At 32.8% G+C, this 23356-nt stretch overlaps 2 protein-coding genes across 2 annotated transcripts; both read left to right on the forward strand.

The window, feature by feature from the left end:
* Positions 1-306: 306 nt before the first annotated feature.
* On the forward strand, positions 307-1465 carry LOC107911890 (cyclin-U2-1). The gene is made up of 2 exons (XM_016839867.2): positions 307-1006; positions 1109-1465. The coding sequence occupies exons 1-2, from the start codon at positions 597-599 to the stop codon at positions 1371-1373; spliced, it is 675 nt and encodes a 224-aa protein (XP_016695356.2). The 5' UTR covers positions 307-596; the 3' UTR covers positions 1374-1465.
* Positions 1466-10684: 9219 nt separating this feature from the next.
* On the forward strand, positions 10685-12661 carry LOC107911257 (zinc finger protein ZAT9). Its single transcript, XM_016839130.2, has one exon. The coding sequence runs from the start codon at positions 11046-11048 to the stop codon at positions 12417-12419; it is 1374 nt and encodes a 457-aa protein (XP_016694619.2). The 5' UTR covers positions 10685-11045; the 3' UTR covers positions 12420-12661.
* The last annotated feature ends 10695 nt before the right edge of the window (positions 12662-23356 follow it).

Here is a 23356-nt window from a genome sequence, read left to right on the forward strand (position 1 = left end):
GTAGAAAACCAAGATTTGATGAAGTCAAATAGCAAAATAGCTACTGCACGTGTGTAACTGGTGGAGAAGCAGTCCCACTTAAAGAGACTCAAGTCTATTTGATTTCACTACACTACAAGTACATGTATGGCTATAATAAATGCGGTATAGTTGATTGTGGGTCCAAGCCTAATCAAGGAAGCTGCTTAGGTCATTTCATTGCCCTTCAACGCACTGTCGGCGACCCTATTTTATTTGACCCATTGGTTGGTTTGATATGCAGAAAATTAGGGTATTTTTTTAATGTTGAAAGCTTAGCTGGTTTGTCTGTACTGTGGCTTTACAAGGAGGAAGCATTGAAATCCTTGAGAAACGATACTGGTAGTATTATTATCTAGCCTTCCACCCACCTTCCAAATGGTCCAAACCATTGTCATTTCCCCTTTCTTTATTCACTTTCACAGCTATTATCTGAGCCCAATCCCCCTATTATAAATCCTCATTAAACCTCACATTTTTTTTGCAATACCCCACACCCAGTAGCTAAGGCTTTTTTCTGTTTGTATAAAAATCCTTTTTCATAGCTTTCAAGCATATACTACCACAAAACAGAGAAAATGGCTGCATCTTCCCTTATAATCTCCCCAAGAAAGCTTCGATCCGATCTCTACTGTTATTCCTATCAACGTGATGCAAACACCCCACTGGTTATATCAGTTCTTGCTTCTCTTATCGAGAGAACAATGGCAAGGAACGAAAGGATTGTCAAGAACTGTAAATGGGCATTGACGAGAAAAGATTTCAGGAGCAGGGTTTTCGATTGCCACGAAACACCCGACATGACGATTCAATCTTACCTAGAGAGAATTTTCCGATACACCAAAGCCGGTCCCTCGATTTATGTGGTTGCTTATGTGTATATCGATCGGTTTTGCCAGGCAAATCCTGGGTTTCGGATCAATGCAAGAAACGTACACAGGCTTCTCATCACAACGATCATGGTGGCTTCCAAATATGTTGAAGACATGTGAGTATATTAGTTCTCTTCCTCATTACAACTTTCAGGCTTTAGATATGTGAAGCCAATGTTCTGATAGACTTGGGGTTTCTTTTTCTTTTGGTTGAACAGGAATTACAGAAACTCTTACTTTGCACGAGTTGGGGGATTGACTACAAACGAATTGAATAATTTGGAGCTTGAATTTTTGTTCCTGATGGGTTTCAAGTTGCATGTAAATGTGAGTGTGTTCGAGAGCTATTGCAGTCACTTAGAGAGGGAAGTGAGCATTGGAGGAGGATACCACATCGAGAAGACTCTAAGATGCGCTGAAGAAATCAAATCAAGACAAATTGAAGAACGAAGATACAGTCAGATTGCTCGCATTATGTTGTAATTTTTACATGAACAATCTGGGAATTTTCATCCCCCGGTTTTCCTTTTTGTACAGATTGTAAGTGTAAATATTTGATGGTTTGTTTGAAATTAGGTGCAGACTACCGTATAATTTTATTCCAAAAAGTGTTTTTGAATTTTGATGGCTAACTAATAACTTATTACAATTTGCTTCAAATTTGAATTACCCTTTTTTTTTTTTAAATACTCTTACGTCTTTAAGGCCGATGTCTTCGGTCCATTTTTTTTCTTTAAAGAAAAGTTCGAGGTAACATTTCTGTTATTAATTATTTGATACAATTTTAATAAAATAAATGAGATATATAAGGGTTTTTTATTTTCATATAGCATACTAAATAATCATCCAATAATTTTTTGTTTATATAATTAAAATATCACATTCTCATGTGTATATTTGTTTAACACAATACAAATAACCTAGGCCTAATGTTATTATATTTTTTTATTTAAAACATTGAACCCAAAAAAGAAGGTATTTTGACTTGCATAAAACGATAATTGAAAATTTTATTCATTTAATTATATATAATTTATTACAATAGGAAAGCGGAGGCATCTTTTTTGTATTTCCAAAAGGAAAAGAAAAAGGTCACAAATTCGGAAATGATTGATTGGTGTAAGTAAACATTACTTCAGTTTCTTTAGGATGTGAAGAAAGAGGTGTTTGTTTGGGCAAATGTAATGACAATCTAATGGCATTAGATAGGAGCCCGCTGCTGTGATCATCTGGAATAAGTCGAAATGTTTTGATTCTCTGAAGATTTGGTCGCCCCCACCCACCGACGACCACACCTCACCTATTCTTGTTATTCATAATTTGTCCAGCAAGGGCAACTACACTGCATCTATGCGACCATACCCAACTAAATTTTTTTATATAATTTAGCCTCTCTTTTTTTACACAAATGTTTGTACGTCAATCAAATCCGAGTCCAAATAAAAGAATAAAAGTGATAATGATAAATTTAATTTTTTTACGAATTACATTTAATAAAATTTTATCATTAATTTTTTAAAAATATTTAATATTTTTTAAATAGAAATATTAATTAATTTTTTTTACAATTTTTGTGTGATAATTTATGTGTACTCCATGCTGACATCACACTATTTATCTTACATGCTATGATAACAAATAATTTAAATTATATAAAAATATTCAAAAAAATAAAAAACAAAAAGTTCATAAATTCAAAAAAATCAACACACACATATATATATATGTGTGAATTGTTATGTCTAAAAATTTGTCGTTATAATCATAATTTCCATTAAAAAACATCATCTCAATTTTTTTTAAAAAAATGATGATGATCAATTTTTAACTCTTTTTAAAAAAGATTGAGATAAAATTTAATTAAAAAATAAAAGTTAAATTAATTAAAAAATGTAAAATTAAATACTAAATTTGTTATTATTTCAAAACAAATATTATATATATATACTTAGCTAGAGTATTAGATGATTTTGAAATTTTTTATACTAAAATTTATATATAATTAAAAATGGCAATTTAAATAATAAATTAAATTAATTGGAATTACTAAAAACCACCTCAATTAAGATCCAATAAATGGAGTGAGTTGTTATGACGTGATGTACGGAATGACAAAAAGACAAATAGAATCCTTTTATAGGGTATGGTGGAGCTGAAAAAAGTTGAAAATAGTGGCCATTTCCCAAGCAGAAAAAACAAGTGTTATAAAATAAGATGGAAGGTTGGGTTTGTAAGGAAACGACAAGCAAAGGAGTTAGAGTAGTGTCCCTAACAGCTTGGTTAAATTTGTCACCATTCTCCTAATCTAGTGTGGTTGTTCCCACAACATCCTTTTTCAACTACTCTTACTTTATTTCTTCCAACTAAGGCTGTTCCCTGTCAACCCTCTCCTTCGGAGTTTTATCATTAATTTAATTCCCCCCCTCTGTCAGCTCCATCCTTACATGCTCAAATCCAAGTTTCATTTTGGATTTTAACATGCACGTCTTTCAATACTTCTTAAATCCCACAAGCTAAGTTACCATCTCCATTTTTAACTAATGAATATGTCCTCTTGAGTATAGATGGTTCCGATATGAAGGAAGTTGGCTTCGTGGCAGTAGGGGAGTAATAGGTGATCGAAACGGAAGTTGAATTCTTGGATACAATAAGTATTTGGGGAATTATTCTATTTTTTATACTGAGTTATGGGGTATTCTGAAAAGTCTATCTTTGATTGTGAAGCAAGGATATGACTGTCTAGTGATCCAATTTAACTATCTTAAAGCAGTTATAGCTATTCAACAGTGATCTTCTGAAGGGCTCAACTCTGCTTTGGTTTGAAGAATTCATCAAATATTGTTGCGGTTTAAACAGTGGGAAATTAGACACATTTTTAGAGCGGAAAATGTAATACCCCGAAAATTTTTTAAAGTAAAATATTATCATTGATATAGTAAAATAAGGAAATAAAGTGACAAAAAGGGAAATTTTGAGTTATGTCAACATTAGGGAGGATATTATGATATATTAATTCAAGAAATGACTAAATTGTAAAAGTGAGAAAAATTTTGTTGCACAAGAGTAAATACTCAAAATTTGAGGGGTTAAAGTGTAAATATGAAAAGTTAAAAGACTAATAGTGTAAATATTTTAAGGGTGGAATGATCTAGAAACTAAAGAAAATGGATGAATTAGGACCAAATTGAATAGGTGAAGAATTATGATAGACTAAATTGTAATTTTACCAAATATAAATGACGACTCAATGATGGAATTTTAAAAGATCATAAAGGGCAAAATGATCAATTAGAATGAGAGAGAAATCTAGAACGTAATGATGATGTTGAAGATATTTTAGATTAATTAAATAAATATTAGTTTATTAATATTTTAATTTAATTTTTAAATGATATTTTATTATTTTATTTAGTATATATAAGGAAAGAAAGATGAAGAGTCATCATCTTTTTCCCACGCACCCAACGTATGAAGAGAAAAGAAAGAAAGAAACTTTATTTTCTTTACAATTTGGTCATTTTACAAAAAATCCACCATTTTCACTTAGAAATCAAAAGAATTTCCATAGCCATCAAGAGAGAAAGATGACAAGAAGGCTATGGGGAGCTAGAATATCAAGTTAGATTCAATAAATAGGAGCTGGAGGAGAGAGAAAATAAAGTTAGAGATTGAAATTAATAGAATAAGGTAATAATATCAAGATTTCAATATATTTTTAAGAGTAATATTGTTGAAAAAGCAAGGAAATGATGTGAATGTAGAGTTTTCTTATATAAAGTTTTATGTTCTTGATATGTTAGTGAAGGGAAATAAGAGAAAGTGATGGAAAATATCGTAGAGAAAGGAAATAATGGTGTTATAAATTTGGTAATCAACATTTTGTATTAAAACAGTTTTAGACAACAGCAGTGGTTTAAATTTGAAAAATCACCAAAAATTGTGAAAATTGAATTAGAGGCTGAATAAAATACGAAATTAAATTTTATTGAGTCTAGTTTTTCATAGAATAAACGGTGTAAGCAATGGAATTGTAAATTATGAGATATAATAAATTTAGTGAGACAAGGTCAGAATGATTTTGGGTTCCCCTGTTCTGACTTTGGAAAAATCATTAAAAATTTTATAAAAATAATTAAGGGCTTAAATTTATATTTTAAAATCCTTAATGAGTCTATTTTCAAGAGAAACAAACGGGAATATCATCTGAATCCCGTACTAAGAGATAATTAATTTTTAGTAGAGAAAGGTTGAAGCTATCAAACAGCAAAACATGGATAAATTTGAAGATTTTACTGTACTTATTGGCTAAATTATAAATTCTAGAATTTTTATGGTATAAATAACTAGTTTCTAAAACAATAAGCAGATCTCAATTTATAATTCTGTAGCTCAAGATATAAATAATTTAGTGACAATGACTCAAGTGGACAACTTGATATGAGTATATAATTATATAGTGGAATTATGTACATATCAAGGATGTGGAATGGAGAGGAGGAGGAGGAAAGCATATGTGAATATTCAGCTAACATGGGATTACATTAAAAATGGCTAATTTGCATGTTGTAGTATCAGGGATTAAATTGAATAAAAGTAAAACTTTAGGGGCAATTTTATTAAAATATAAAAAATGACCAAGTTGCATGAAATGAATTGTTTTATTATTTAAATTAATAAATTGAATGAAATTATCAATTTAGATAAATATTGGGTGGAAAATAAAGAAAAATAGAAAATTTCTAAAATGCCCTTAAATTTTGGTATTTCTGCAATTTAGCCAAGTTCATATGATTGAACTTTCATGATTATTTGCTAAATTAGGACTGATATAATGTATTATTTCATATTTTTGCTATTGAATTATGAATATTGTTAAATTATGGAAATCAGATCAAAAGTTCAAATTGAGCAAAACGTTGAATTGAGTATGACCATTCAGTGATCAGTGATGAATTGACGGATAAGACCATGGCTAGGCCGTGGAAATATATGTGTAAGACCATAGTTAGGCTATAACATCCTGATGATAAGACCATATTTGGGATATGGCACCACGAGTGTAAGACCATGGCTGGGCCTTAGCAATACATGTGTAAGACCGTAGTTGGACTATGACATCATACCAGAAATGAGTAAGACCATAGCTGAAAGATGCTATGGCATCATGATTCAGACGAGTAAGACCATAGCTGAAAGACGCTATGGCATCGCGATTCAAATGTGTAACACCATGGTTGAAAGATACCATGGCAACATGACAGGAAATGAATAAGACCATGATTGAAAGATACCATGGCAACATGACAGGAAATGAATAAGACCATGGTTGAAAGATACCACGGCAACATGACATGAAATGAATAAGACCATAGTTGAAAGACACTATGGCATCATTTCGAAGATAAATAAGACCGTGGATAGGAGACGCTATGACATCTGTTGAATAATTGATATTCAGGTAATATGTATCAAATGATGAATGGTTATATGAATTGGTTGTACAAAATGGTTGTGTGAAATGTTTACAAGAATTGATCATATGGAAATATATATACAAAATAGTTGCATGAAATAATTATGAAGATAGATAAACGAAATAAGTATAGGTACATGGAATATAATTTATGTTAAGTTTGATATGAACTATTACCGGAATAAATATACATAAAATATATGGAAATGATGGTGCATGAAATATTGATATAATGAAATGAACGATATATACTTATAAAGAAACGGTAAGTATTTAATTGAATTTTTTGTTAAATGATATGTAAATCCTAGTAATGCCTGAAACCCTATTTCAGCGATGGATACGGGTTAGGGGTGTTACAGAAAATCAGGAAGATGACTATTTGATCAAATTGGTCCAACATAGAGATTATGGGTTATGTCTATTTGCGACCTCTCCATTTGAGGGGTCGGTGATAAGTGATAAAAGAAATATGTTTTAATCTCGTTCTTAATGCGTTTTAGATGATTATTCGATGTAAGATGGTGAATTGTATGCTCTTAATCCTTTAAATTCATGTTTCTATACTTAGAAGAACATTTTGGAGCAAAAAGAGAAAAAATCGAAGCAACTTTCAAAAGCCACACGCGCTAGACTCTCCCAAACGTGCTAGGCACAAGACCGTGTGAGCCACACGACCATGTGCCAGACCGTGCGGAATTCGCGAACTGCACTCCAGAAATGTGGAAAAATGCAATTTTTAGATTTTTCGGGCATTCTAATACCTATATATACCAAATATAAGAAGAGGGGAATAAGCCATAAGAGAATATTAAAGAAAATGACTCAGAAAACACCATTAAAGTTTACTCTGAAGTAGATTTCTATTAAGATTGAAGACCCCAATTTGATTCCTTTGAAATTTATTATGAGTTTCTTTATTTCTTGTGGTTATACTGTATTAGAAGTGTTTTTATTTGTGATTATGAATTAATTTTCTAAATACCTAGGGAGATGAACACTATGATAAATTTTGTCTTTTGATTTCTATTTTACGTAATAAATACTTGGATCTTATTCTCAATTTTGTATGCTTAATTCTTGGTTTAATATTTTTAGGTTATTAATCCATGTTTGATGTGCTTGAATCAGAGGAGGAATAAACCTTGTTTGATAGTAGATCTAGCATAATTGAGTGGAATTGCGTGCAATCCTAGAAATAGGACGGCATAAATCTATCGGATTAGAGTCAAATCTAATATGGGGATCTATAGGTTGAGTTAATGAGACAATAGGGGTTTTAATTAAAAATAAATTCCAATTAATCAACCTAGAGTCAGTTGCTCTTACTCTCAAAAGAGATATTAGCATAATTTAGAAACAGTCTAAGTGAATTATTTCCTGGGTATTGTTTCACTTCTTGGTTGTTTACTCAATTATTTTTCGATTTATTCTTTGTCATGTTCTTTAGTTAATTTAATTAGCTAGTTTTAATTTTTAATCAATCACTTTAATCTGTCGGTTAAATAATAGAAACATAGTAATTATTAGTACTTTTAGTCCTCGTGGAAACGATATATTTACTCACCGTAGTTATACTGTTAATTATTAGGTGCACTTACTTTTATCGAATTTTTAATTAGTTTACGAATAAATCATTATAATATACAAATAAATTGAAAGATTATGAATCAGAATAAGTATAAACATTATCTATACATGGTAAAGCTTAAGCTAAAATAAAATCTATATATATGCATATGTATATACTTATTCTACCACTTTTTGCATTCAATTAAAGATAACTTAAAAAAAATAAAAATTGTATGTATAATGTTTTTTTTTCTTTTTTGCGAATAGAATATTAAAAGTCTCCTTCACATAATAATGCATGCATGAAAATTTGGTCATGTTCAAAGTATATATATATGATTAACTTGTATATATGATTATTGTTGACAAAGAATATTTGATGTAGTTTGTGTAGACATAATAAATCAGTTATTGATATTGGTGTGGTATCGGATATGAAGGAATAAAGATGGATGATGTTGATTATTAATCATATAAAGTTGTATTTGTTTATGCAAACTGCAGTGAGTTAAATTAACATGCGGTTTATTTTAAATCCAAATTATGTTGCCATGTCTATCAGCACCCACCTAACCTTCCAACCTTAATAATTGCACTGCTTGATTAACTGTGATTTTATGTCCCACTAGACTTTCATTTCATGCATTCCGGGAACCTAATTAACATTTTTTATTAATTAATTAAATTACCTTTTCCCCCCTTCTATTCTTTTTTTTCTTTTTTTAATTTTCTCTTTTTTATTCCCTGTTTAATTAGTCGGTTTATATATAAGACAAATGTACTTAAAAAAAAAACGTATATTTAAAATATTTATATTTAACTTGTATGAAATTGTGAATGACACTCATTTATTACGATTCCATCCCTCACTTCTATTATTATATAAAATATTTACATTCCATTTTCATATAAACATGCATTAGACATAAATGTTTTTTTTTCTTTAAATTAAAGATAATATAACTAATACGCAATAAATCAACACGTCAAGCCAATTTCTATTTTTTTTAATTTCATTAATATCTATTACGAATTTAATCATCATTAACAAAATTAATTTTCATGATTCATAAATAAAATGATTTATATATTAAAAAATAACGAAACATAATTAAGTGTTAAGTATAATAATAAAATATATTGTACTTTCAATAAGGAAACTTAAGTTCGAATTCTAGAGAATATATTGTTGAAATAGACAATTATAAATCTCAAAAGAATTGATTTTTTTAAACGATAAAACACAACCGTTAAAAAAATACTTATATGTCAAAAAAAGCCTTTAAGAAAAAAAAATCAATTAAGTCTTTATATTAAATTCACACTCAATTAAGCCCCTGTCGTAAACTAAAGTAATAAATTAAGCCCCTCCTTTAACGGTTTTCATCATTGATCACGTTGATTGTTAAAATAAATTGACAAGCCGATCAAATGGTAACACTTGAGGACTTCTAGTTTAATATAATATTTTTCTCATAAAAATAATTTAAAAATCATAAAAAATTATAAAAAATGGTAAAAAATTATAAAAAATGGTAAACTATACAAAGGGTAAACTATACATGTAACGATATCGGCTTAATTGGATGCAAATTTAATACATAAACTTAATTGATTTTTTTTTTCATTTTCTTAAAAACTTTTTTAACTTTTTTAACATATAAACCGAAATATAGTATTTTGGTCACGGAGATGGGACATTTTAACCAAAAAAAGAAAAAAGAAAAAAAAGGAGTAATGTCATGCCATAAGAGATTGTATCAATAGTGTAACAAGGCTCAAGCCCTTTGCTTTAATAGTGGGGATGAAGAGCCCAAAAAACACTGGATCTTTCAGGTCCTAAACTGGTTACTGTGCTTTAGCAAGATCAATTAGCCTTACCCCATCGAGTTAAGCAAGTACTCCATGCACCCGTGGCTTTCATCAACCTAATACAACATCAAATTTAATCATATAGGTACATGTTTATATTAAAACCACCGGAAATGGTCCCAAATTCATGGACGTGAAATTGTTGAGCTCAAAATGCAGTTGATGAATAGAAATGGTCTGAACTAACGCGGCGCCCATTTTTTTCTAAATCACTATCATTACCTGATTGATAGACTGATTATGGCGACTAACCCCGCACTGTCATACTGATGAAAGCAGAGTCGTCGCTCAAATAACAAATTCTCTTCAACTTTATACGATTTTGTCTTTTTGTATATATTAGTACATTGCCTAATTTAAGCAACACAGACTTATATCTTAATTATGAATTCCCTCTCCCCAATTTGATGCATTGTTGGAGCTTTTAAAATGGTTAATAATATATGTTATTCAAGTCTTTTAAATATCTTCACATTAAACATAAATTTCATCTCATATTTGGATAAAAGAAAAGAGACAAAACTATGACTCAAGTGTGTGTGTGTAAATTTTGTGGGTATTGATGAATCTTTGCCCAACAAAAAGAAGATAATAATAGGGGAGGTAATAATTAAAATGTGCGAGACAGAGTCACAGAGAGAGGCAAAAAGTTCTGTGGAAAAGGAGATAGAACCAACCGACAGACAAGGAGAAAGCATAAATGGGCACGTGTTTTTTTTGGTTGGTTTGAAGCACTCTTACCTTTAAATGTCTTTCACTCATTATTCACTACTCTCTTTCCATCTCACACATTGTAGAGAGACGCAAAATTAACTTTTAACACTACACTCACTAGTTGTACGGAACTCCATTGGTTTTTTGTAATATTATAATTGGTTTGACTGGCGGCGCCACCAGCAGCGCACCACCACAAAGCCGTAGAAAAAGTCTCTAACCCTCTCCTTCTCCTACCACTTGTCATCACCTACACTCTTCGACCTCTACTCACCATTGCTCTCGTGTTTTTTACCCCCTAATCTATATATGTTTTATATATTTTTCATCCACAAATTAAACCAATCCATTACTCTTACTAAAAACTAGGACTATTGTCCCTTTGATAATTTTTCACCATAAAACTCCTCGACAAACCTTTTCACTGTACAAGAACAAACAGCTCACCCTTCTTTTTCATTCTTTTTTTTTCACTTCATTAAATTTAATTCCCAGATTTTTTTTATTTTTTTATTTTTTTTTGTATGGCTTTTATAGTGGATCAACAATCAGAGTTCAAATACTTTTGTAAAATTTGCAACAAACGATTTGGGTGTGGGAGAGCACTTGGTGGGCATATGATGGCGCATGGAATAGGCGACGAGAGCCGCTTCATCGATGACGATGATCTTGCTAGTGATTGGGAAGACAAATTATTAGAGGGGAACGTTGTGCCACCTAACAATGAGCGCATGTACAGATTAAGAACAAACCCTAATCGATTAAAGAGCTGTAGGGTTTGTGAGAATTGTGGCAAGGAGTTCTTTTCATGGAAATCTTTTCTGGAGCATGGAAAATGTAGCTCCAGGCCTAGGGATATTGCTGAATCTCTTGTTTCCTCCCAAGGGTCAGAAGGTGATGATGATGGCATCACAAGGAGAGGCTCCTCTGGTTATTGCTCTAAAAGGAAAAGATCATTGAGAAGTGAAGTTGGTAATTTCAACGCCTTCAGTTCTCCATCAAGCGAAGAAGATCTTGCCAATTGCTTGATGATGTTATCTAATGCAACCGTTGTCCCTTTAGTTACCGAGCCTGAAGAATCTTGTACTTCTGCCAGCAAAGAAGATGAGAGAAGGAATACGATGAATTTCAGCACTCATGCCATTGCATGTAGGCCTAGGGTACCTACGGTCAAGGCCAAAGGGCTGTTTGAGTGCAAAGCATGCAAGAAAGTGTTCAATTCCCATCAAGCACTGGGCGGACATAGAGCTAGCCACAAGAAAGTTAAGGGATGTTTCGCAGCCCGAGTTGATGATAGTTTAGCTGATGTAGACCACCATGGGTTTTTCCTTAAGAAACCAACATCAACGTTTCGGTTTGATAATACATTGGCCTCCACATCCAAAAAGAAATCAAAAGTACATGAATGTTCAATATGTCACCGTGTTTTTTCATCGGGACAAGCATTGGGAGGGCATAAAAGATGTCATTGGATCACTTCAAATTCACCTGTTGAGACTTCCTCCTTGGTTAAGTTTCATCAGCTTCAACACCAGGTACAGCAGATTCAGCAAACCCAAAGACCAAATTTTGTTGACGATTCTGAGCCGCTCGATCTCAATCTTCCTGCTCCAGTTGATAAGCTTGTACGGCGGAACCACATCCATCCATCGAGTTTCGATGTTTCTACTAAAATCTATTTGCAGCCTTGCAGTAGCATTGATGCCACAGAAAAGGAAGATAATCAAAACCATCTGCAAGTTGACAATGCTAACAACAACTGTAATAACTCTAAGCAAAATGAGGAAGACAAGGCAAAGAGTAAGTTGAAGTTGGCAAAACTAAGTGAACTAAAGGACATCAATATGAGCGGAGGTTCATCTCCATGGCTGCAAGTTGGGATTGGTTCTGACCCTTAAGTTTCGTGATTCAATAGAGGCGGATGGTACTTATAGAGGAGACCTAGTTCCCCCCCTAAGAATTTTCAAGAGTCCTTGGTATATATATGTTTATACGATCTGTTTAACTAAAATTGATTTCTTTTATCTGTAACTTTTATTCATTATAAAATTTAGAACTACATTACTAATTTAGAGATAAATTATAGAATTTTGATGTAATATTTAATGTTTTGATTTGATATAATTGTAAGCATTATATACGCTTGAACACTAAATAAAACATTAGTATTGATATTTTATTTTTGAAAGTATATGAAATAAATGTATAATTATATATACACGTAAGAGTTGAATTAAGCTAAAAGTTTCACTAACTGCACCACTTCCTCGTGTTAAAGATTCTTTTGCATGACTACATTTATTTTCATTTTATTTTACATGTTATAAGGTTGAATCTTGAATTTTAATTTCTAAATATATTTTTTTAAAATTGGTAATTATCAAAATATTAAAGTTGTCTAAGTCTTTGAGATATGCATATTGAAAAATTGTACTTTTTTATTTAAGAAATCGTATTTTAATTGGATTTCTAAAGATTAGAATCATAGTTTCAAACATGAAACTCGTTCCCAATGTTTGTTGGTAGATGCAAGGTGTCAAGCGTCAAAACCAGTTAATTGGCGCAATTTTGCTGCTTAAGCAATTACATTATCATCTTTTTTAAAATCTTTGTTTTATTGAATTCGTGTTTATCTGTATATACTGTACTAATTATTACTTATTGTTTAAAAGGCTTGGTATTTTATAGCAAATTAAGATAATTATATAGTAAAGATTTATGGTTGCTGTTTATTGGAGATGTGTAAATTAATTGCTGAGAACATTTTTTATAATTAGTCTTTTCTCAGTTGAATAATCTTCAACAATCCTAAACGACGTTTCTAGAAATTAATTCATTAAGAGCCTTACAAATTAGAAAAATTCGATCAAGTTGTTTTAACGTCTTACTAATGTAACACCCCTAACCCGTATCCGTCACCGAAATAGAGTTACGAGGCATTACTGGACTTATACACTAGCATTTGTACAAAACCGAGATAGATTTGCATTCCAAATCAAAACTTTTCAATTTTACCATAAAGACCTAATATGGGCCTACGGGGCCCAATACATGTTTTAGAAGTGATTTGAAACTAAACCGGTAACTTTGGAAAACTTTTAAAAAAAAATCTTGAACTTAGGGGCACATGCCCGTGTGGCCAGCCCGTGGGCAATTTTGACTTATAATTTCTTAAGCATCAAAGGGGCACACGGCCTAGGCACACGCCCATGTGGCTAGGCCGTGTGGTAAACTGATTTTTCACATTTTTCACACGATTTTGACACACGACCATGCCTGAAACTAGAGGTGTGCATGGGCCGGGCCGGGCCGGGTTCGGGCCAGACCTAGGCAAAATTTTAGGCCAGTTTTCTAGGCTCAGGCCCGGCTCGGCCCAAAATATGGGCCTAAAAATTTATCCAAGCCTAGCTCAAAATAAAATTGTTAAGCCCGAGCCCGGCCCATATTAAATTTTTTTTAGCTTATTTCATTAAATAAAAATTTTAAAATATAATAAATCAAATACATTTAAAAACATAATAACAAATATTAAAACAAGAAATAAATAAAAAATGTGACTAAAACAATTCTTAAAACAATACACAAATTCAAAATATAATAAAAAGTTGTTATATTAAAATTGAAAATAAAATGTAAATATGATTAAAAATTCAAAAATATTTTTAGTATATAATTCGGGCCGGGCCCGAGCCAAAAAAGTTTTACCCGATGCCAGGCCCATTTTTTAAACGGGCATCATTTTTTGCCCAAACCCATATTTCGGGCCTATATTTTTACCCGAACCTCCCATTTTTCGGGCAGGCCTTCGTGTCGGGCCGGGTAGCTGGCCCATGCACACTTCTACCTGAAACCCGTGTCCTTTACACGACCAAGACACATGGCCGTGTCTTTTGCCCGTTTACTATCCTAACTTCACATTTAAGGATGCAGGGGACACACGTTCATATCACACGCTCGTGGGCTTACTGTGTGTCACATACGGTCTGATCACACGCCCGTGTGTCAGGCCCTGTGGACTCAAAATGAGCCTTTTGTCTCAAGTTTACTAACCTTGCATAACTTAAGCTTCAAGCTAATAATTTCCTCAACTTTTAACGCAACCAGAACTCGATTAAACACACTTAATACATGTCCAGTTAAACAATAAATCATCCAACCAATGTACCCTCATTGGTACCATAATTTATATCGAAATTATACTACATTATCATACTGATCAAATTCATGTAAATTTAACTTCCAAAATATGTATATTTCATAACATGATTCCACATCTTTCATGTTCATTCTCTATCATTTACAAAACAACATCTTAACAACTTAGGTACATGCCATTTTACCAAAAGAAAAGTATTTAACCACTTTGAGTCTGGGATTGGCTTGGATGCTGAGTCCTTAGCTTTCTTTCGTACCTAGTCCTACTCATAGAAAACAAACCGTACGCTGAGTATGCACTCAGTGGTATTTCTATAAACACACTTAAACAAATATTAACATAAAATGCATTTAAGTTAATTAATTCAAATCTATTGGCACTAGTTAAATTTAAAGTTCTTTTTCAATGAAATGTTCAGTTCAATGATATCAGTCAGAAACAGTCGATTTTCAATACAGTGGCGCAATCATTCAATAGTTCAGTACATTAAATTACCCCTATTAACATAACTCGGACCTAGACGGGTACACGAATCCAACCCACACACCGGGATAGTATACAGCGTTTCATCGGCCGAAGCCGGAATACACCGTAACAGTAACAGTAGCGGTACACAGAGTACCTCATCAGAACGAATCTGGAACAGTAACAGTAGTAGACACTTATAGTGCCTCATCGACACAAAGTCGGAATATCCCGGAACACTTTCAATCCTATGGCATGCCAACTATATCCGACTAGCCCGACACTGTTAATAAGGTTTTCACTTTAAAATTTTCGTATAACAGTTAATACATTTCAAATTTAACAATACTTACCTTTAATTTACTTACCATACATAATAAAGCAATATATACAACATTTAACTTAGAAACTCAGTTTATAAAAATACAAACCGTAATTCTTGAGTTACTCTTCGTCCACTCTCTCTTTTCCTTTCTTTGTTGACGTTTCCGGTACTACGTTAGCTGTGAAAAATTAAACAATTAAAAATTATCAATGTACCATTTCACACTATACATTTCAATTTCTACACAACTTTTGCTTAAAATTCAATTTAGTCCTTAAGCCATAGCTAATTCTTTTTCTTCAAAACCAATCCCATATTTTCATTCTAATCCATCTTTAACAAGTTTTAACATTTAACTTATTCCATAAAACACTAATTTTAAAATTTATCAATTTAGTCCCTACTATAACAAAACTTATATCTCCTTTACAATTCAATCATTCTCCTACTTTTAACTTGAATTTCTATCATTTTATCTCATAATTCATTTATTTGTTCAACTTAATTAACATCTAAAAATTCACTAACTTTCTAAATTTCAGCATAATTCAAGCAGGGTTTTGTTCTAGGATTCCAAAAACATCAAAATTACATGAAAATGAACTAAATTAACTTACCAATTAAGCTTCAAACCTCAAAACCCTATTTTTCATTTTCTTTTTCTTTCCTTCTCTCTTTCCCCCACTTTCGTTTCTTTCCCTGTTCTATTTTCTTTACTTTATTTCTTTATTTCTTTTTATTTTATTTTATACTTCATTATATTATTATATTATATTTAGTAATAATTATTATTTACTTATATAATAAGTAAATACATATAAGTATTTACAAATGTGCAAACATGTGTATTACACGTGTGCCATATTTTTACCATACACTTGTTTCTTTTTAGTTTATTTACTAATTTAGTCCTTTGACTTTTCTTTATTCTACAATTCAATCTTTACCCTATATTCAATCTAGTCCTTCCACTAAATTAGCCTTAATTCAAGCTAATTCACTTAACCAAAAATCTAATTAACCACACTACTAGCTTCATAAATATTTCTAATAAATATTTACGAATTCATTTTGCAGAAATGATGACCCAAAAATTCAATTTTCTAATACCCGTAAATTTTGGGTCGTTACAACTAATTATTAGAACAAAAATACAATTATAGATCTAGTTATTCTAGATAACGATTTACTATCTGAAACATTAAAAAGGGGCCCACTTGAGAGGACACCGAAAATTTTAACAAGAGGTGGTTAAAATCTTTTCTATGTAAAATAAGTAAATTAAATGCCAAATGATAATAATAATAATAAAGATAATAAAAAAACATTTGAATCTTACAATCCTACTAAAATCGAAACTTCTATCTACCATTGGTTAGAAAATATGAAAATTAGTCGCTGGTAAGAACACTAAAAATAATATTATTAAAATACGTATATGTATGTAGAAATCACAAATTTAAAACACAAATATTTGTTTAAAAATAATATACAATATAATAGGGGGAGAGTCTCCCTTGAAAACCAATAGTGATTTTCATAGAGTACTAGAGAAAGTAGTAATTGCTGCAGCTTGGGATGGAGGAGAGTGGTGGTGAGGAGAGGGATAGTAGTGAGGAGATCTCCTTGTTAGCAGAAGAGCTCATCCAATTATCAGTTAAGAGATCAATGGTGGTTCTGAATGTTGAACCAACTTTGAAATGTTCAGTTTAGACAAAAAAGTCTTTCAATCCGGAGAGTTTTAGGGCACAGTTGAATAGCATATGGAAAACAAAGAAAAAGTTTAAGATTCAGTTGGTAAAGAAAAATCTTTTCCTAATTGTTTTTGATTCAGAAGAAGACTTGGAGACGGTTATGGAAGGACGTCCTTGGTTATTCCGCAAATATCTTATTTTATTCGATCGTTTGAGCAGATCGATTGAGTGATATCAGATTCGACTTATTTCCTCGACGTTCTGGATAAAATTTGGCTCATGCTTACCAAAATTTCATAAAAAGGATCTTCTGCATGCCATTGGGGGTACATCCAGAGGAGTAATCAGGTCTGAAATTAATGGTGATATTTGTAGACTTAGAATTAACCTGGATGTGCAGAAACCCCTTAGGAGAGGTATTTTTGTTTCAAGTGATAATAGTGTTAAATCATGGATTTCTTTCAAATATGAGAAATTACTGATCTTCTGCTTTAGGTGTGATAGAATGGATCATAGTCTCAACGATTGCTTGGTGATAAGTCCTGCAGAAAAAAAAAAGTCAGAGATGATCCTCCATACACTATAGCACTAAAAATCGAATCAAACTTGGTTGGGAAGAAGAGTATGAAGTTAAATCCTTTTGCAAAAAAATTGGGTTCCCAATGCTCTTACATAGGTAAATTGGAGCAAGAGTTCGATGGAACTGAAAAGGTTGTAGAACCTATAACCACGCAGGGAAATGTACAAGGTGGACGACAATTGACGAGTTGGGAGGAAGGGCTAAAGGAATATGAGGCAGATTTCAATATGATGGAGATTGGTGTGTCGAATGAAAGTAATAATGAGGTGGGGAGATTTTCAGCAGCTCCCAAGAAGTCAAGCTGGAGAAAGCTAGTTCCAGTGAATCTGCTAGATAATCGAAAGAGTGAAAGTGTTGTAGGTAAGAGGAAATTTCTGGAAGATGCTGATGGCAAAAACTGTACAGAAGTGTCATATGAAGATGGAGCAAAAAGGTTAAAGTACGAAGGTATGGTCGATCGAGAAGGGGTTCTTAGGGGTGCAATGACTGAAAATTCGGAACAAAATGTTGATTCAAACAATATAGGATCGGCAGCTGCCAATAGGCAAGTCGACCGGACACAATGAAAAATATATGTTGTAATGTTCATAGGTTAGGGAGTTCACGGACGGTACGGAGACTGCAACATTTACTTAAGCAACATGGTCTTCTTAATAGGGACGAAATTAGACAAAAAGCATATGAAGAAGGCTAGAATGAGCTGTGGTTTTATGAGTAGAATTGACGTTGAAACAGGGGACTTGGGGAGAGCTGTGTTTAGCATGGAAATGAAACATTAAGGTAACTGTGAAGAGCTTCTTTAAGTGGCATATCGATGTTATGATAAAGAAGGACGATGTCCAAGAAGAGTGGAGGTTTACAGGGTTTTATGGCTCACCCTATCTAAAAAATAAAAATCTTGCATAGACTTTGCTTAGAAGATTAGGCCAAGAACATAATTGCCCTTGGCTTGTAGGTGGTGATTTTAATGAAATTATGTATTCTTTCAAGAAAAGTGGTGGAATGCAAAGGGATCAAAGGAGAATGGAGGCATTTAGGGAGGTTTTAGAGGAGTGAAAATTAGTGGATATTGGGTACTCGGGGGTTTGGTTCACATGGAAAATGGGAAATCTGCCAGAAAAAAACATAAGGGAGAGATTCGATAGAGGGGTCACAAATGAAAAATGGATAACTCTATTTCTAATGGGTAGCAGTCAACATCTTCCTTATTCAACAGCAGATCATTGTCCTATTCTCTTTAATACAGAAAGTGCTAATGAATACACATGAAGTCTAAGATTCCACTTCGAGGCCTGGTGAACTATGGAGTCTATCGAACAAGTAATTAGGGAATCTTGGGAGTCATCTACAGGACCGCTAATTGAGAAACTAGAAAGATTGCAATTTCGATTAAAAAAATAGGCATGCAATATCAGAAGAAATAGAGAGGGTCTAAAAAGGAGGCTAACTAAGGAGCTTGAAATCCTGTTGGAGAAAGAAAGGGATGATGAAACATTGGCAAGGATTATTGACACGAAAATCCACCTGAACATGGAGATCGATAAAGATGAAATGTATTCGGAGCAAAGAGCTAGAGCAAATTGGCTCTAGCTTGGGGATAAGAATTCTGCCTACTTCCATAAGTGTGCATCTGCTCGTAGACGAGCCAACACAATTTCTAAGCTGGTATTGGATGACGGGGGGGAAATCACTGATGGATCAGAGATTAACGAGACTGCTGCTTGGTTTTTTCAGGAGCTCTTTGCAACAAAGGGAGTCAGGGATCCATGTCATTTGTTAACAGGCATTGAAGGAAATATTTCTCACGAGGTAAATAAAGGTTTATTATCTCCTTTCAAGGAAGAAGAAGTTCAGCCAACATTAAAAGGGATGAGACCCACCAAAGCACCTAGACCGGATGGGTTTCCACCATTATTCTTTCAGAGGTACTGACATATAGTAGGAAAGGATGTCGTTCATTATTGCTTAGGAATTTTGAATGACAACAAGGAGGTTGAATCACTTAATATGACAGATATTGTGCTCATCCTAAAAGTTTCAAAACCCTTAAAACTTGTGAATTTCAGGCCTATCAATCTGTGCACAGTCATGTACAAAATCGTGGCAAAAACAATAGCAAACTGCTTGCAAGAGGTTATTAGCAGTTGTATTGATAAAGTACAAAGCACATTTGCCCCAGGGCGACTTATTTCAGATAACGTGCTTTTAGCTTATGAAATCTTACACACGTTTCAACAAAAGCGTACAGGGAAGAAAGGGTTTATGGCGGTAAAGATTGATATGAGTAAGGCTTATGACAGAGTTGAGTGGGATTTTATAAAAGAAGTGATGTTAAAATGGGGTTTGCAAGAGAATGGATGGGATTAATAATGAAATGTATTACCAAAACTTTTTTTGCGGTTAATATTAATGGAAGAAGGGGTAGACTTTTTCAAGCTATTAGGGGACTTCGACAGGGTGATTCACTGAGTCCATTTCTCTTTTTTATATGCAGCGAGGGCCTTTCATCTCTGATGAGAATAACAAAGAAAGAGGGTTTGTTAAAAGGCGCAAAGGCAAGTAAAAAAGGACCAAAGGTATCTCATTTATTATTTGCAGACGATTGCGTGCTGTTTGGTGAAGCAACAGATAGGGGTGCAATGGTTTTGGCGGTGCATATGACGAGAGGAACCACCGATCTGCATCGGGGATCGTGGTCAGAGACCGTAAGGGACTCATTCTCATCTCAAGCACAGAGATCCATGAAGGGGTGTCTTCTGCTTTTGCCACCGAAGCTATCGCTTGTCGACAAGCAACCCAGATAGGCCTCGACATGCAAAGATCAGAAATCATCATAGAAGGTGACTCGTTATCGATAATAAAGAAATGCAAGGCTATAGAGATCGATAAATCGCAGATAGGGGCTTATATACATGATATTCACAAGTTGAAATCCAGAGTTAGAAAGTTAAGGTTTGAATATACCCCGAGATCAGCGAATGGTTTAGCCCATATTTTAGCAACAAAATCACTAAAGAGGAGAGAAGAGATGTATCTAATCGAAAGCATTCCCATCTATACTGAAGATAAGACGATATTAGAGAGTGTGCGAGAGCCGAATTGAAGAAAAGAGGAGATAGAATGACAGATAAGAGTTTCAAAATGACTAGATCAACAGTCTAAGTGAATAAAGCTCCCCTCGGTAACCGATTTCGCTATTAAAGAGTGAATTGAAAGATGCGATGGAATCGTCAGACGACAGACTTTCTGATTGGGCATAAGGACGGTGGCATTAATGGCATTCTAGATTTTTCTTTTTTTCCATAAAGACCAGATTTTTATTTCCTTTCCGAGACAGCTTGTTTTGGGCCAATTGTCATGTTTGGTTTATTTTTCTATAGACCTTGCTTGTGTTTTATATTCAAGCCTAATCCGATTTTTTGATTAAAAAAATATTATTAAAAAAATATTTAAAAGTGTCTCTCTTGAGAGATGTCAGATTCCTCCATTATAAAAAAGAGTTTTATCCTATCCTAAAATGATAAAATTATCAATAATAGCATTTATTCTTCAATAGGATTTTTTAATATAATTAGATACAAAAACAATTGTTATCTCAAAATAATCTCTATGATTATTGATTTGATCCACAAATTTTCACATGCTTACCATCTTCTAGCTGCATGCCAGCCATATTGTCACTAACCATACGTTAATTGCACAAATTAGCCTATCAAAGATTAGCATAATTCATTAAAATTACTAACAAGAATTTCTCAAATTTACTATTTTGTCTACTTAAAATATGTCAAATATGCATACTAACAGACAACGACGTCCAAGCGACAAGTTTGCTTTGGGTTTCACATTATGGATTGAATGATATCAGTTCTTCACTGGTTGCTCCAAGAATGTAGGCAGGGAGAACCTTTGTTGTTGTGCTCTATTGAATTAAGTGATTTCATTCTTGCACATTCTTTTTATTTATTTCATGCTAAAACCTTCAATGATTTACTAATTAGCATTGTTGGTTTTGATTTAGTTAGTGTATCATAATTATAGTCGTTGCTTAACTGCTTGACAAATTTCAACCAAAGTCCTTTGGTACCCACAAAGCTAAGAATGTAGCAGTTATCTTGTTTCCCTTCCATTGGCTACCACCTTATGTATATTGTAAGACAGTTGTTTACGAATGCAAAATTTCTTTAGCTTGCATGTTCTACTTAGGTGAGTGTTGGGTTTTATGGACAATATTTAAATTCATAGTTGTCAGGGATTATTAGATCATATATTCTATCTTCAAAGGATCAAGTGGAGCACTTTGAAAATCTTTAGGTGTAGAATTTCCCTTTTATTGTTCTTTTCGTTTTCCTATACTCAAAGATTTCTTATCCATATGATTTTATCTTGTCCCACCTAGAGGCGTTCATGGGCCGGGCCAGGTTACGTTCGGGCTGGGCTCAACTAAAAAATCATGCCCATTTATTGAGCTCGGGCCGGGCCAGACCCAAAAAACGGGTCAAAAATTTTGCCCAAACCTGACCTGGATAAAAATACTAAAGCCCGGGCCCAGTCCGGTCCTCCCGTATTAAATTTTATATTATTTTTAAATATATATAATACATTAAAAATACTAAAAACATCAAAATAAATATTTTCCAACAAATTGAAAATAAATTTTAAAAAATATATAGACTTAAATAACACTAAGATAGATGCAACTTAACAAGCAAATGCCTCTAAAATAATAAAAAAATTAACAAATGCCTTTAAAATAATAACAAAATTAACAATAAAATAAGTTTTATACAATATTCAAACAATAACAACAAAATAGCAGTAACATAATAGTAAAATGGTAGCAAAATAGGGACAAAACAACAAGAAAATAACATTCAAAAATTAAAAAAAATGCAGATTTTTTGTCCTTTAGTGAATTCAGACCGGGCCAGGCCGTGTCGGGCTCGGGGCTAAAAATACCTTACCCGAGGCCCGACCCATTTTTTAAACGAGCCTTATTTTTTGTCGAAGCCTATTTTTCGGGCTTATTTTTTGCCCAAACTTTCCCACATTTCGGGCGGGCCTTCGGGCCGGGCCGGGTAGCCTGACCCATGAACACCTTTAGTTCTACCAATTGTAAGTGATTATAGTATTTAATTTCTAGTGTTATGCTTGGTTAGAGAGAAAAGACTATATGAAATATCGATAGTATTCTTTTCAATAATTTAATGTCACATAAGTAAATTTATCCTGAATTTTAGAATTTTCATTTGGATTTAATTTTTTTCAGAATGAAAACGTTGAAGTTCAGGATGAAAATGTTGACATTGTATTAAACTATTGAAAAAGAGATACAAATAATGTGACGTCACTATTTCATATAATCATTTCCATTGGTTGGAATGCCATTCAATCCTTACTCAACGTGTTATAGTCATTCACTGCTCTGATTGATTGTAAACTTATTCGGTTGAAGAGAAATGATTGTATGAAACTGTAGTTTTAGTCATTTTTATCATTTCCAATGGGAGAATGAGAAATCATATTTTTCTTCCTGATTTTTACCATATTTAGTTGGATTTGAAATTTTTCAGGAAAAAAAATTTGATTTGTCATTCTTCTATTGAAAATAAATA

Source organism: Gossypium hirsutum, chromosome A11 (assembly GCF_007990345.1).
Source record: "Gossypium hirsutum isolate 1008001.06 chromosome A11, Gossypium_hirsutum_v2.1, whole genome shotgun sequence".
In the NCBI taxonomy this organism is placed as follows: Eukaryota; Viridiplantae; Streptophyta; class Magnoliopsida; order Malvales; family Malvaceae; genus Gossypium; species Gossypium hirsutum.